Source organism: Patiria miniata, unplaced genomic scaffold, assembly GCF_015706575.1.
Source record: "Patiria miniata isolate m_02_andy unplaced genomic scaffold, ASM1570657v1 HiC_scaffold_8, whole genome shotgun sequence".
Classification (NCBI taxonomy): domain Eukaryota; kingdom Metazoa; phylum Echinodermata; class Asteroidea; order Valvatida; family Asterinidae; genus Patiria; species Patiria miniata.
In genome coordinates, this window is record NW_024037075.1 from 10,485,530 (window position 1) to 10,500,050 (window position 14,521).

Here is a 14,521-nt window from a genome sequence, read left to right on the forward strand (position 1 = left end):
AGTGCTTGTGGGATGAAGTTGAAAGGGCTTGTGAGACAAAACAGTACGGTACCTACCCGAAGTAGCCTCAATTGCAGTGTATGCTAAAATTAAACGACACGCGAATGCTACTAAAAAAGGCGAACCATGTATGTACTTGTACATGTTGCCTCACACAACCAACTTGAGCCCATTGATTATCTATATATATAAGAGAGAGTTTAACTCGGCCTCCGAGACGATGTTTGCTCATGAAAGGATCCCAGACCGCGGGCTCCCGCTGCGCGAAAATCGCTCCACGTCCGTGGAAAAATGCGGAGGGTGTCTTCCGCCGGGTCGGACACTTCGGGTCGTCCTGATTTTCCTGTACGGACCGGCGATCCTTTTCGTCGATTTTTCGTGACTGCGTTTTTCGCAGGAATTTGCCGTCGTGTGCGCTTTCACGTTGACTGCCTGGCCGCCCCCTGTGCTGGCTTCTCTGCGTGTCTAGACTGTGCGAGGTCAACGTAGGGGTTCCGTTTACGTGTTCTACTCAGCCCTTCTGCAAAAGCGTTCACCAAATTGTGTTATGGGGTGACCTTGGTAAAATATTTTTTTCTCCATGGTGCGTGGCCACCAAGTGCCCCTATTCTTTCATATGCTTCGCTTGCCGCCCCTGCGCCGAGTGCAACGAATACTCAGAAGGACTTCACATTAAGTATGCCTTGCGCGGTCTGACCAATCGAAAGTCTACACTGCGTAGTATTTCCGGGCTATGCAAAACTGTCGATGGCAACGCGTACTGCAGCCTGCTCCACACCCTGGAAACGAGGTTGAGTCTACGGTGCTCGCTATTTGCATGATTTGAAGCACAAGCATGTGAGTGACGTGTATAGTGCTCTGTTGCTTCCATCATGTGTTTACAGCCCCATGCATCCACCAAGGCTGACCGTTGTGAGTTCGCTGCCCGCCACGTATAATTCAGTGTCGCGTTGTAATGGGGGCCTGTTTTGGATCAACGAAGGATCGATGCATTGCTTCAAATACCGCGATCTTAAACGCTGTCACAAAAAATCGACAAAATAGTGTCCGACCCGGTGGAACACACCCTCCACATTTTTCCACGGACGTGAAGCCGCGGTCTCGGATCCTTTCAGGAGCAAACATTTCTCGGAGGCCGAGTAAAACTTGCTCTTATATAGATGGTTGAACCAACTTGAATAAAAGTTGACTCGACTTTTTCCTCGCAGACGGTCTCGCAAATTGTAAGAAGTTCAAGTTTACGTTTGTTGAAGAGAACAATACTGAAACTTAATTATGACCTTCCTCCATGATTCAGACCGTTTTCATTTTCATTTCAAATGACACCTTCACGGTTTATTGCATTATGATTTATTGTCAAAACTGTACAATCAGCCTTCGCCTGTGTACTACAGAAATTGCCTCAGATCACACCACAGAAATTGCTTTACTATAACTGCATGTCTCCCAACTATATCCCCCATTAACATTTAACTCCCCACATTTTCATCCCCAACACTACGCCCTACCCGATCTATGATCGGGTAAATCAGCTTGTTATATATAATAGCAAAATAAAGAAACACCAGATCCTGCACTGAACTTTATCTTGTGTATAGGCCCTACAAAGGAAAGACAGTGGGTTGGCGTAGAGGTAACCCCTGGTCATGTAGAAATGACACTGCGAGGTTTTAGTCCAAAATAGGACTTAGGCCTACATCCACAGTATATTTTCGGCTGAGAGCTATCGAGGTTTAAATAAATTTGTAACAGATTTGAGATTTGAGGTTTACAAATTATTTACAAAGTGTTTTAAGAATAAATATATGCTTGTGTTTAACAGATCCAGTCTTTTGTTATTGTTTATGTATGATTTATCAACGATTTTATGATTGAGGACCTCTTGTCTCTTTCTGAAATTGGAATGTCACTATATGGACCAGGCTAGCTCTGAGCTGGCGCATATGCATAATGGATCGAGAAACCCTGTTTCTGTGGACAGTTTCTGTTCACTTCAGTGCTACCCCTCGGCTGTTTGTCGAGTTTGTTATTGTAAACGTTTTATTAACCACTTTTTATATTTTACCTCCCTACGTCGTTAACAGCTTTCAAGTCCCTTTGTTGTGCCAGATTAAACTAACACTGAGCACAAAATTCTTATTTGATGGAAATAGCAAAATACAGTGAAGACAATGCCCGGTGAGCTGGAATGTCTATAACGCCGTTTTAATCTTATCTTCACATGTATCTGACTTTGTTAAGAAAGTTACCAAATGGTCAGGTATATGCTTCAAAACAATAACACGCTTCACCTTGACACTCCTGAGATGAAGAAAACAGCAAACACTACAAAGTAACTCGAATATACTAACAAGGGTAACTTTAAATAACGTACATATCTGAAAACATGCATGCGTAATAATTAAACTATATAACAATTAACAATCGCTTTACAGATATAGGTCAGTGATGCTCTTGCTGGTTGGAGTTTCTCTTGTCCAGAGCTTTAACAAAAGGGTGGCTTACCAAAGTGGTCTAAATCATAAAGGCTAATTGAGCAGGAGGCGCTTACTTAGGCCTGCTGCATGATAACAAAGAGGTGGCTACATGTGGCTGCCGGTGAAAAACCTCTTACTTTTTTAGTAACTATACATTGCTCGATAAAATACCAAGACCGTAAATCTCCCCCAAAATTATCCTCAGCCCTCTAACCAACTTCGAGACTGGTGCTTGGAGGGGTGTATGGTCGGAGGCTGAGCATAATTTTTTTGAGATTTACTGTCTGCTTAGCAATCTATAGTAACCAAAAAAGTAATATAGATATATAAAAACTACATGCATGCCATGTGCAGCTAATGTAGCTATGACCCAAACTTATTATACCTCTATATATAAACTATTGTAAGGCTTTTAAGCAAGATGCAATATTTTTAGCAGGTCCTGCATGACTTCTGCAGGAACCTCAATACCAGGCTCTGCAAGGTCGTCAAACATTATTTAAGCGTAGTATCAGTCACAAAGATGATCGACAAACGTCAGGATTCTCAAAATGGAAAAAGACCTCATACTAAGTCTATCCTATCAGCAGGGTTACATATTTTTTTGAAAACATTAACACACTTCAGCTTGAAACTCTTGTGAAGAAAACAGAAAACAACTTTCAATAACGTACATATGCTAAGTCTATATCCTATCAGATAGGGTCAAATACGGGTAGTATATTTCTTTCAAAAGAATACACTTCAACTTGAAACTCTCATAAAGAAAACAGAAAACACTTTTAAACTGGAGTAATGTGTAAGTTTCAGTAACGTACATTATGCTTAAGTCAATCCTATCAGATAGGGTCAGATTTGGTCATTCTATGGCAATGATCACCAATAATTCAAATAACCTGTGCGCCAATTGCACCCAAAAGACTCATGTACTGATGATGTAACCGTGTTGCATTGTGGGAGCAATACTGTAAAATTATGGCGCCGCAATAGCGCGTTATAACGCGATAAATTACGGCGCTATAACGCGATAATAGCGCGTTATAACGCGATAAATTAGGGCGTTATAACGCGGTAAATTAGGGCGTTATAACGCTATATAGTGCGTTATATCGCGATAATAGCGCGTTATAATGCGATAATAGCGCGTTATAACGCGATAATACGGCGTTATAACGCGATAATTTATGGCGTTATAACGCCGTAATAAATAAAAAATGTATTCTTGGCGGAAATCAGCCACCGTAGAAATCAGCCACCGTACTTTGGACAGTTTGGTAAAAAAAAAACAGAATGAAATTTTAAACTTTCCGAAAAAGTCACACCAAAAATCGAACAAGCGCCACCAAGAATTGCCTCTTCTTCATGCTCAACTGTTCAACTTCACGCTTGATTGACTCTCTATTATATTATTGCACTAGCGATGGTATAAAGCTGACGGTGTATTTCATTGACATTTGAGACATTCCTCGTGCGGTCGGTAATTTGAATATAAATAGGGGAAAACGGTGCACAGGTGTATGCAGGCAGGTACCGCCGGCCTCACGCGCGCAGACTAGACACGTAATAACTGTACTCCAAAAGTACACACCCACCAGAAAGTTTACATTGGACTCATCTGTTCCTTGCTAAATGATTGGACCTTAACACCATGAACCAATGACTCGTACTTCGCAGCACTAAGTCGTAGTTTTGTTAATGTTCCACGATTCCACGAGTTGTTGAAGTGCTTGGTTGGAATTGGATTTGTAGTTCGTGTTCTGGCCTCCCAGAGTCTCCCATTGGGATTTTCTGGCTGCACTACCTGCGGAGGAAGCATCTTGTTTGGTTCAATTTTCCCATGTGAACGTGAAGATATTGAAGTGTTTCGCGGTGTCCCACGCACGAGGATCACACGTCTAGCGGACTATGGGGAGTTTGGCGCGGTGTCTCCCGCAGCTGGCCGCTGTTCTGGCGCTGGCGTGGGGGCAGAATTTGGACACCCAGTGGCCGGTCAAGCATTCTGGGCCGGCGGGGAGCATGTTTGGCTACTCGGTGGCGTTGCACAGGGAGGGCAGCACGAATTGGTAAGTATAGACACCGGGGGCCTACCTTTCAATTTAGTTTCTATTTTAAGAAGAAATCGCTCAATCTCTTAATCTTATTCTGTTCAGTTTATAAAATTTGCTTTGTATTTCATTCTTGGCTGTCTGATTAGATTTTTTTCAGAGTAACTTGTAGGCCTACATTTTTGAATGTTGGTCCTTTTTGGATTATTTTTGCTGTCAAGTTATTTACTTATTTTGGAGAGATTCCCATATCTGGCCATCACTTGTCACCCTGTGCACTAGCCCCATAAATGTGGCCTATTTACTGGACTGCCTCCGTAAACATAGGCCACACATCCACATGTACAAAAATCGTGTCGACGGAGCCAAATTTTGATTTTCACATTTAGGCTTAGTTTGTAGGGTTTTTTTGCTTTAGAAGCATACTCACCCTCTTTACAGGCTAATCAGAAAGTGCTGCCTTTTTCAGATGAATATTTTTCGTGAAATTTCCAGATTCATTTTTACACGTTTGCGTATCAAAATTTCAACATGAAATTTCACAAAAGTTAGACATCTGAAAAAGGCAGCACTTTCTGATTAGCCTGTAAAGAGGGTGAGTATGCTTCTAAAGCAAAAAAAACCTTCAAACTAAGCCTAAATGTGAAAATCAAAATTTGGCTCCGTCGACACGATTTTTGTACATGTGGATGTGTGGCCTATGTTTACGGAGGCAGTCCAGTAAATAGGCCACATTTATGGGGCTACCTGTGCACAAACCCTACGAAACTGGTCTGAAAATTTTGAAGTGTTTTGTCAGTAAATGCTTCAATATTTTCCCTGCTAAATTTGACTTTTTAGGACATATGTATCACTTTCTGATGGCTGATAGGCCACTGAAGGGAAAAATTAGTGATGGCCAGATATGGGAATCTTTCCCTTATTTTATTAACATACTGTCATGTGATTTATAACTTTGTAAAAATGTCGACACCGAATTACTTGGGGTCGGTCCTACCAGTGTAAATCTGCCATCTGGGCCCAATTTCACGAACAGCTGATTTTGTGCTAGTAACAGAGACTCTGTCCATGGGCGTAGCGAGGAGGGGGCAAGGGGGGCACTTGCCCCCCCCCCCCCCCGGAAAAGCAAAAAAAAAAAAAAAAAGAAGAAAAAAAAAAGAGAAAAAAGAAAAGAAACAGAGGCAGGAAGACAAAGTGGTGTAAATTTAATGAGTTTGGGGGGGGGGGGGGGGAGGGGGGGGGGGCAACATGTCCCTGCCCCCCACTATAAATTGAGAATATGTTGAGAAATGCAAGCATTTTTGGCAAAAATTTTTGTTTTGCCCCCCTCTAGAAAAAATCCTGGCGACGCCCATGCCTCCGTCTATTTCATAGCAAAAGCAATAACCCTGGCCTCAAGGAAAAAGTTGCTTAAATCAGTGACGTAATAACAATCTCCAGTTGCTTGTGCATGCCCTGGAGTAATTGCAGAATACCCCGCCACTCGGAGTTACACCCTACGTGGTTGGAATCACTGGGAAAGAAACAATTCAAGTCCATTGCCAGCTACGCGGATACTGAGTGGGGGTCCCCTTGAGAATGAAGCAACACAAAAGGAATGGGGTTGCTTAAAAAAATTCAAAGTCCAAACCAACTACTCTGTTGCCGGCTACATGGCTACGGAGTGGGAGTCCCCTTGATAATGCAATAATGAGAACGAAGCAACACAAAAGGAATGGGACTTGCTGAACAAACCAACTCCCCTGTTGCCGGCTACACATTTATGAAAACATGTAAGTCATTGAAAAAATACGTAGGTCCAGTATGTTAACATTAAAAAAAATATTCCGCAGACAATATTTAATTCATGCTATAGCTTGGGAAGTCTCTGGCTAGCTAGGCCTAATGCATTTTCATAAGCATTAGGGGTGGGATTTTCCATCTAAAGTAGCATCTGAATACTTCATCATCTGCATTCTTCTGGAGCATTGTCACTCACTTTAAAAGGTTCAAGGGTTCGTTGCACTTCACTGCGACTGATAAAGCAGCGAGGCCCAGCACTGAATTGGTGTTTTTATAACTGCTGAAGCACAATTAAACCAAAACCAAAACTAACACCTCACCCACAGATTCTGTGTCTTGATTGGCCGAGAGCGAGTCACAGAAAGTAACATGTGACACATGTTACTTTCTAATTTTGCTATCTTTCTGTGCACGGCCAAAAGTACTATACCCGTAGCAACCAAAGTACATGTACTATGGAGCATACTATTTTCCCTCGGCTTCGCCTCGGGAAATTAGAATGTCCATGGATCACCTCTGGAGGCTAGTTTTACTACACCACTCGAAGCATTCAATATTTGTGTACTACAAAACTTTGAGGCAGTATAGTTTCATAGTATTGAAAGAGTTGCCACTTAAATACATACTTGTGTAAGCCATCTAGCTAGATATATAAAAACAAAATTTGACAGGGGAGGGGCCGGGGGAGGGGGGGGGGGTGGGGGGGGGGCAGGCAACTTTATCCTCTTCCAAAATTAAAAAGTAAAAGACTGGACCTTTTAATACCTTACATATTCCTTCACCAAAAAATTTCTCTGAAGAAAAAAGGAAAATCAAAAACGAAGCATTGCCAGTCCCCTACACAAACAAGTGCGTCAAGTTTTGACAAGAAAGACGAGCTTCACGTGTACAGAGCGATGACGTTATCTTTGCCAGTGTAACAAAATACTATACACTGTTAAAAAAAAAGTAAAAAGAAAAAGGCAATGGCCAGAAGTAACCTGTGAAACATAATAAACTTGAAGTGAAGAAAAAACGTCAATAATACCTGCACAAACATCCAAAGCACTGACGCACGCGCGCAGTCCAAACGTCCGTCTCATACCGAATCATCGATTTTGTGGATTTAGTTCAAACGCATACACATCCCTTCTCTTTTTTTGTCCCCCCTGCCTGCGGGCATCCGGGAAGATCATTTGACCAAGTAAGCCGACTATATCAAAATTCCAGAGAGAAAGCAGGAGATTCTTTTGCTAAAGGAAGTAGCTCGCGGGTGTAGATTGTTTGTCAAGTATCGCTGGATTATTTCCTCTATGCTCCAGGTCAATGTAAATATCGGAATGATCGGCTTTTAAAAAAAATGAACAGGGGATTAACTGGGCATTGCCTCAGAGAATATTGCCATGAAAAACAGATTTACCCCTGATATGAGGGAAGATTGGTTTCAAGTGTATATCAGATAAAATGATAGACAATTTTGCATGGTATTTAAATGAAACTTCAATGTTAAACTCAATAGCCACGTAACTCAGTCAGAGACTGTTGTAAAATGTGTGAAAAATTTCATTTTACTGAAGTTAACTTTGTGCTCTAGCTATGTATGTTTTTCTATTCGAAAAATATTCTAGAGAAATGGTTATATTCAGATTTGATTTAGTTCATTTTGTATAAAAAAAAGAGACATTTATGGACAAATTAAAAATACTCATATTTTTTTTAATTTTGTTTACTGAAATTTAAAGCAGAAAAAAGCTTTTCCCTGGATGGTAAACCTGTGCACGTATTACACCTTTGGTGCAAGGGGCCATCCACAGCTATCGATGTTTTCATGATGAACCTTAGTGTGGGGGAGGTTTCTAACTTGGTACCATGGTATGACATGTTGAATGCCTAATTTATAGACCCTTGGGTGTGAATGAACTTTCAAAAAGGTGTGTGAAATGTTGGCCGTGTGATTTTATAAGCAAGGGGTTATACTTGACTTATATTATTATTAACCTTCCTGTTATTTAAACAGTCACAGACAGTCAAAACTTCTAACTACTTCCCCTGCTATACTTTTTGACAGTCAGATCATGTCAAGCAAGCACTTTGAATAGTCAAACTCAGCCAACAGACCATGAACAGACAAAGCAGGCAAGTTGTGGGCACAGCTGGCTTATCAATCACCCACAGCCAAAGCAAAAGCTATATCGAGCTACATTTAAACAGTCACGGGCAGTCAATCTCACGTAGGCTGGGAATTTTTTTAACTGTTGAAAACAGTCACTTGATTGATTTTGACTGATATGACTACTTGGCACAGAAATACATGTTTGCATAGGAGGGTTTAAATTCACACTGCAGAAGTTTACATATGAACACGTACATTTGGAAGGTCATTTTGCTTGTGGGTCTTTTATTTTTAAATTGTCAGAGCATTTTTTCAGTTTTAAAGAAAATTAACTGGAGCGGGATTCGAAGCTGCTACCACTGGAACCCATGTATAGTGTTCCAGCACTCACAGGTCAAAGTCCAGCGCATATCAATTTCTTACATTCAACATTATTTGAATTTTGAAGATAGTTTTGCTTCCTATTCAATGGTAAGAATTTACTAGATAATGATGCGTAGGAAACCTTACCCTCTTTTTGTCAAATGAATGTATTTTTGTGGGCGGTTAGGCCAAAAAAAGAAAGTCTCCGGTTTCTGGTATGCGCGCGCATCGCCGTAGCCATGCGCGTCGGCAAAATGAAACAGTTTTTTTTTCAATGAAAGATGATGTCTCAAAACCGCCAAACTCACTGGTTTGACTGGAATCCTGCTGCTGCACAATTTTAATGTTTTTTTAGATGGGGTTATGATCGAGAATAAGCTTTATGTGGCCTCTCTGGACTCCCATATATTTGCACTCAGTTTAGTCGGGCACCATTTGCAGTCATCAGCCGACATTTGAAGCAAAAAAGTCAGGTAAAAAAAAAAAAAAAGCCGCATCGCCGCACCACTTTTTGGGCAAGCTCCATACCAGAAACCGGAGACTTTTTTTTTTGGCCTTAAGTTGAATCATTTATGCTGTTACTTGATTACAATGTAAATCATAATTTCCGTGTACAATATAAAAACAAACTCTGTGACACAAGTGGCCATAGAAGTGAAGTGCCTACATAATCTGAGCAGCTGAGAGTGCTTCCTGCAATTAACTCAATGGGATGATTGTCTCCCCCAACTGCCTACCATGCCAAATGGCCAACATATTTTCCAATTTAGCTAACATATTTTCCAATTTGGCCAGCTGTGATCGCCGTGATGAGCCCATAACTCTGACGTGCACAGTATGTTCTTTAGTGCCCGGCGAGCGTTTCCACGCCATCTCCCCAGGTTGTCGCTAATTGGACTTGGATGGGTAAAAAAAAAGCCGTCTCTGTCGAAAGCCTTGGGCAGTCATTAAGTGAAATACAATGTTTCTGGCGAAGTGGCGGTGAGGCGAAGAAATCCGTGGGGATTTCCTGAGTATGGGATATTAAACACTGCAGCAGGTATCGGTACATGTACCTTCAGGAACTCTTACATTCTGCCGGGAGTAAGAAATCATTTTTATCTTGACGATGGAAAAAAAATAATAAAAAAAATAATGACATGCAGGTATAGTTACGTACATGTAATACACAGATCTGTGATTTGAGTAAGGAATTGAATTTGAGTATAGGCCTACATGGCTAAATGCAAGATTTTTCTAATTTTAAACAGATCTTTTGGTCGTTTTTAAAAAAAAACTTAAATTATAAAATTTTGTAAAATGTACATTCTTCATTGTTTTGTTAATATTGATTTTGTACATTTGAAAAGGTTGTCATCCCATTTTACTGAAGAAAAAAAGTGTTAATTAAGGATTTATAAGATTCAGTTTTAACAATTTGGTTACTGTTACTTGTTTGTGTTTAAAACACAAATGTGTAAAATTTAAAATACACAAGGCACAAAGGTTTGGGATGGAAATTGTCCTATTTTGGAAATAAAAGTATTGATGAATGACGCTTCCCTTTTTGTTTAAGATAAAAACCTTTCATTCATGATCGCAGTCGGAACATTCTGTTTGTCTTCTATCGTTAACAGTGTGGCAAAACTTAAAGGGAATAAATACAACATTTGCAAACATCGAAAAATAAAACTACCAAGTTTTTACGAAATACCTTACTAGGATGTTGGTAAATGACAGTCTAAAGCATCCTGTAAAATTATGGCACCTGGTGTGAAGTCATTTTCAAGAAAATGGTATTTTGGTATACATTTCCAATGCTGGTCGGCCGACCACCGTTGGAAAAACCTAACTATTTTTTAACTACTGCTCCAAATTTACCAATTTTTTTTTTCAGTCCAAATTTTGTTTGCTATTGGTTAGGGGGGCCTACATGTTCATGAACGGGTGCAGGCCAGCTAGATTGCTTCCCTACTTACAAATTTCCGGCATCTATACATTTATTGATCCTTTTTATCTTTAGTGGAGTCGGGGAACCAGACTACGTGAACGTTTTTGTTTTTCTTGGTTTTTCCAGCATTATCGAACACAAAATTTCAAACATGTCAGTGTAACAATATTTGATCTATTACACTAACCCCTCAAATAGTTCATTTCTGAAAAATACAGCAAAAGCCAATGATGTACATTCCCTCTAAATAAACACAAGTTGTGACTTTCAATACAATGTACCGGTATTTACATTAAGTAAATAGGCTTTGTCTTTAGAAACCCTATGTGGGCATGTGTAAATTGAAAGAAAAACTATTTATAAACACTCTGTTTTTTGGTCCTGTGTTGATAACGCTGTTTCCTTTTTTATAAATTGAAAGAAAAACAATTTAGAAACACTCTGTTGTTTGGTCCTGTTTTGATAACGCTGTTTCCTTTTTACTATTTCCAAGTGGTAAAGTGAAAGTGATAGGATTAAAACTGAAGCGCTGATCCGGTGATTTCCCTTGTTTTGCAGTAAACCATTCTTGGTAATAAGACTCTGACAAATTAGAACATCACGATTCAAGCAAAATAACAGTATCTGGGCATAGTTCCTACCCGGTAGCTCCATGATCTGAGCTACGCCAAGTCAGTCAAAAATACTTCAAAACAAGATTTGGGCTTTGAAATGACCAGCACCCTGTATGGTTGAATGATCAGTATTTTGAAGCTTCCCCAGTATTTTAGCACCTTCCAGTGGTAAACTCACCCCAGTGCCCAAGGCAGCCAATTCTGTTTGGATTAAAATTTGGGAGATTGAAGGTTGACTCCAGTGAACAGAAGAACTTTTTGTTCTGCAAGGCGATGCATAGTCCTACTGTACAAGTCCTACATGTACATATGTACATGTACATATACACGTATTGTAGGTTACAATGTACCTGTACAGTACAAATACGTAGCTCTGCCATCACAATTCTTCATTGCAGGATCTGGTGCCAGTAGAGTATATTGCACTGATTGATTTTTAATTAATGGATTATTATTATAAATGGTTTATTTCATATCAATGTAAAAAAAGATTACCCCACAGCTGGGGGCTGGATTGCGTTTCTTTTCACATTTCAATAAAAATGTTACAATTTACATGAATTAAAAACACAGTATGAATATAAAAATATACAATAAAGTTAAATTCATAAACGAAGATATTAAAATAAGAAGTTAACCACACGAATACATTGTGTAAGATCTAGGACATGTAGGAATATCATGGGAACAATATGGACATTGAACACGTCTTTAATTAGTGACATACATGTACATGTAAATATAATGGTATGTTCATTTCAAAGCTTTCACATTATTTATTATGCCCCTGTATAGAGAAAAATTAACGTGAGTTGGATGTGAACCTGTGAGTTCTAGAACATCGCACCAGTTCTCTACCAACTGAGCCACCAGAACCAACCCTAACCTCCTAGGAACCATCCTCAATCCTCCAAAATCCTAAAAAAATTTGCGCTTGTGTTCAAATGAAGGATACCTAGTGCCTCATCCTTCAAAATCGTCGGCTAGTCCTGCCTCCCAAACACCATTCCTCCTCGATCCTCCAAAATCCTCATGTGCTTCAACACCATTCATCCTCAATCCTCCAAAATCCTCATGTTTCACAAACATTCATCCTCAATCCTCCAGAATCCTTGAAAACTGCCACTTGATTTTGGAGGATTGAGGTGAAGTTGGCAGTCTCCTAATTTGTCAATGCCTTTTCTTATTTTCATGAAACCTGCACACTGTTAAATGTTATGTGGCTCTCAATCCCGACCGTTCACGATCTCAATGCTGCGCCTCAAATATACAGCACACGGAGATTGTTCACAGAGGATTTTCACTAACCAATTATCAAGCAAACTCGCAAGGGAAAACTGACTGCGTTCACTGTTAATCAATTTGTTTGAGTTAAACAAGGCAAATTGAAAATCAAATTAAAGAACTCTTCTTCACTGTACCATGGAGAATATGTGCCGTCATAAAAAAACCCTGAAATTGTTGACCTGCTGTGACGCGTTTGGACGCAGAAAACAGATCCTCCTTGGCCTTTTTTCCTGAAATAGAAGCTTTGTGGTGAAAGAGTCGAGAGGAGATTGAAGGACAGACGTGATGCGAATGAAATCTTGCCTTGCAATTTATCATAAATTGTTGTTATCACGCTTCATGAACCTGAAGTATTTTTAGTCTTGTCTGCATTCAAAAATCAAAATCTGGTTCTTTAATAAAAGATCTGTGAAGGCTTTTGCCCTTCTCCCCCCCCCCCCCCCAAAAAGTCCCTCTTTCCAAATGTATAAAATGAAAATTTATGTTGTTCCCTTTTTTAAAGAAAACATTTATAAGCAAAATCTGAATTTTTTTGGGGGGGGGGGGGAGGGGATAAATAATATTTTCCTTAAAAAATCAGGTCCTAAAATGGTGCTTCTCCTCAAAAATTATTTTGTAGACCTCTTCTTGAAAAAAGGGCTGTACTTTCTAATTTTAGAAACTTACATTCCATGCTTTTATCAGGCATGCAACTTTTCCTCGGATCAGCTGATTTCCTCTTTTTTTACTTCCCATGTGTGCCATTGAAAATAGAAAAACACTGTACAAAGTCTTGGAAAGATTTGAATTTCCTCTTTTTTTGGGTGACTTCCCAGTTGCATGCCTGTTTCATGCATGTGCTTGAAGCATTCTGGCCATTGTACCGTACATAAAAGAATACGGGCAAATTAATACACAAGAATGGATGCATCCTCATGCAGAGTGCAATGTACTGTACTGTAGACAATTTGCAGTGTGCATGTATTTAAACTTGCATTTTTAGAATTTTCAAATAAATTGATATTGACTTGGATAGAGTCTGAGACTGCATGTAACCATGATCTACATGCACACGAGTACATGCACATCAATACCTGTAGCGAGCAGTATTGTCCAAGCATTTTGATTAAACCGCCCAGTGCCCCGGTTCCTGGCTAGGCCTCTCCACCACCTGTGCTTGGCCCTCTTTATTCCTTGGGGGAGTATGAGGAGGCGGGTGGTTGGTCAAGTAGAGAGGACGTTATACAATTTGCATTGATTACGAAAGAAGAGTGCGACAACCCAACGTGTGACAGGGTATAAGCCAACGTGTTGAGACTTGTACAAATTCTGTATGGGGATAGGCGTCCTTAGGGCCGTGTCGCATTTAGGCAATTTTCACACGAAACCTTTGAGATAATCGAATATACTGCGAGTGAAATGAACTCTCCAATAAGACATAATACAATTGTCCTGGCATTTTATAGGAACTTGTCAGAAAGTTATTGGAAAATTAAGTTGGATTTTGGGAGTTTGTTGAGATGAGTTAATTACGCCACAGTTATCTGTCAGATATTTACATACATGTCCATAATATTGGAAAACCCCACATTTCCTTTACTGTAATAATGTCGTACAGTAAATTTGCAAATCTGGATCGTTCCTTTTGGTCTCAGTTTGTATTGACTTGTACACCTTTGCCACTTCCCAAACGCCAACCCCCTCCCCCACACCCCTCCCTACCCCCCTCCCAACCCCCAAACTGACATTTTAAAAGGCTTTAATTTCCAGTGAAGCCAGAAAAACCAAAAATCTGGCCTTCAACATCCCAGTCAGCCCTTTCACAAAAATCCTGGATTTCCACTGTGCGATAACCCTTTGAAAGACCTGTTTGGAAAAGCTTATATATACACTTTGGATCTAACATGCACAAACACACACATGTTTGTTTTATGGACATTCCTTTGTTTTTG

The 14,521-nt window shown here is 40.0% G+C and overlaps 1 protein-coding gene across 1 annotated transcript in view; it reads left to right on the forward strand.

The window, feature by feature from the left end:
* Positions 1–4,331: 4,331 nt before the first annotated feature.
* LOC119719439 (integrin alpha-8-like) overlaps positions 4,332–14,521 on the forward strand; it is a 73,131-nt gene continuing 62,941 nt past the window's right edge. Inside the window, exon 1 of the mRNA XM_038188895.1 lies at positions 4,332–4,540. Coding sequence (XP_038044823.1) covers positions 4,383–4,540 — 158 coding nt within the window. The 5' untranslated portion in view covers positions 4,332–4,382. The remainder of the gene's footprint in view (positions 4,541–14,521) is intronic.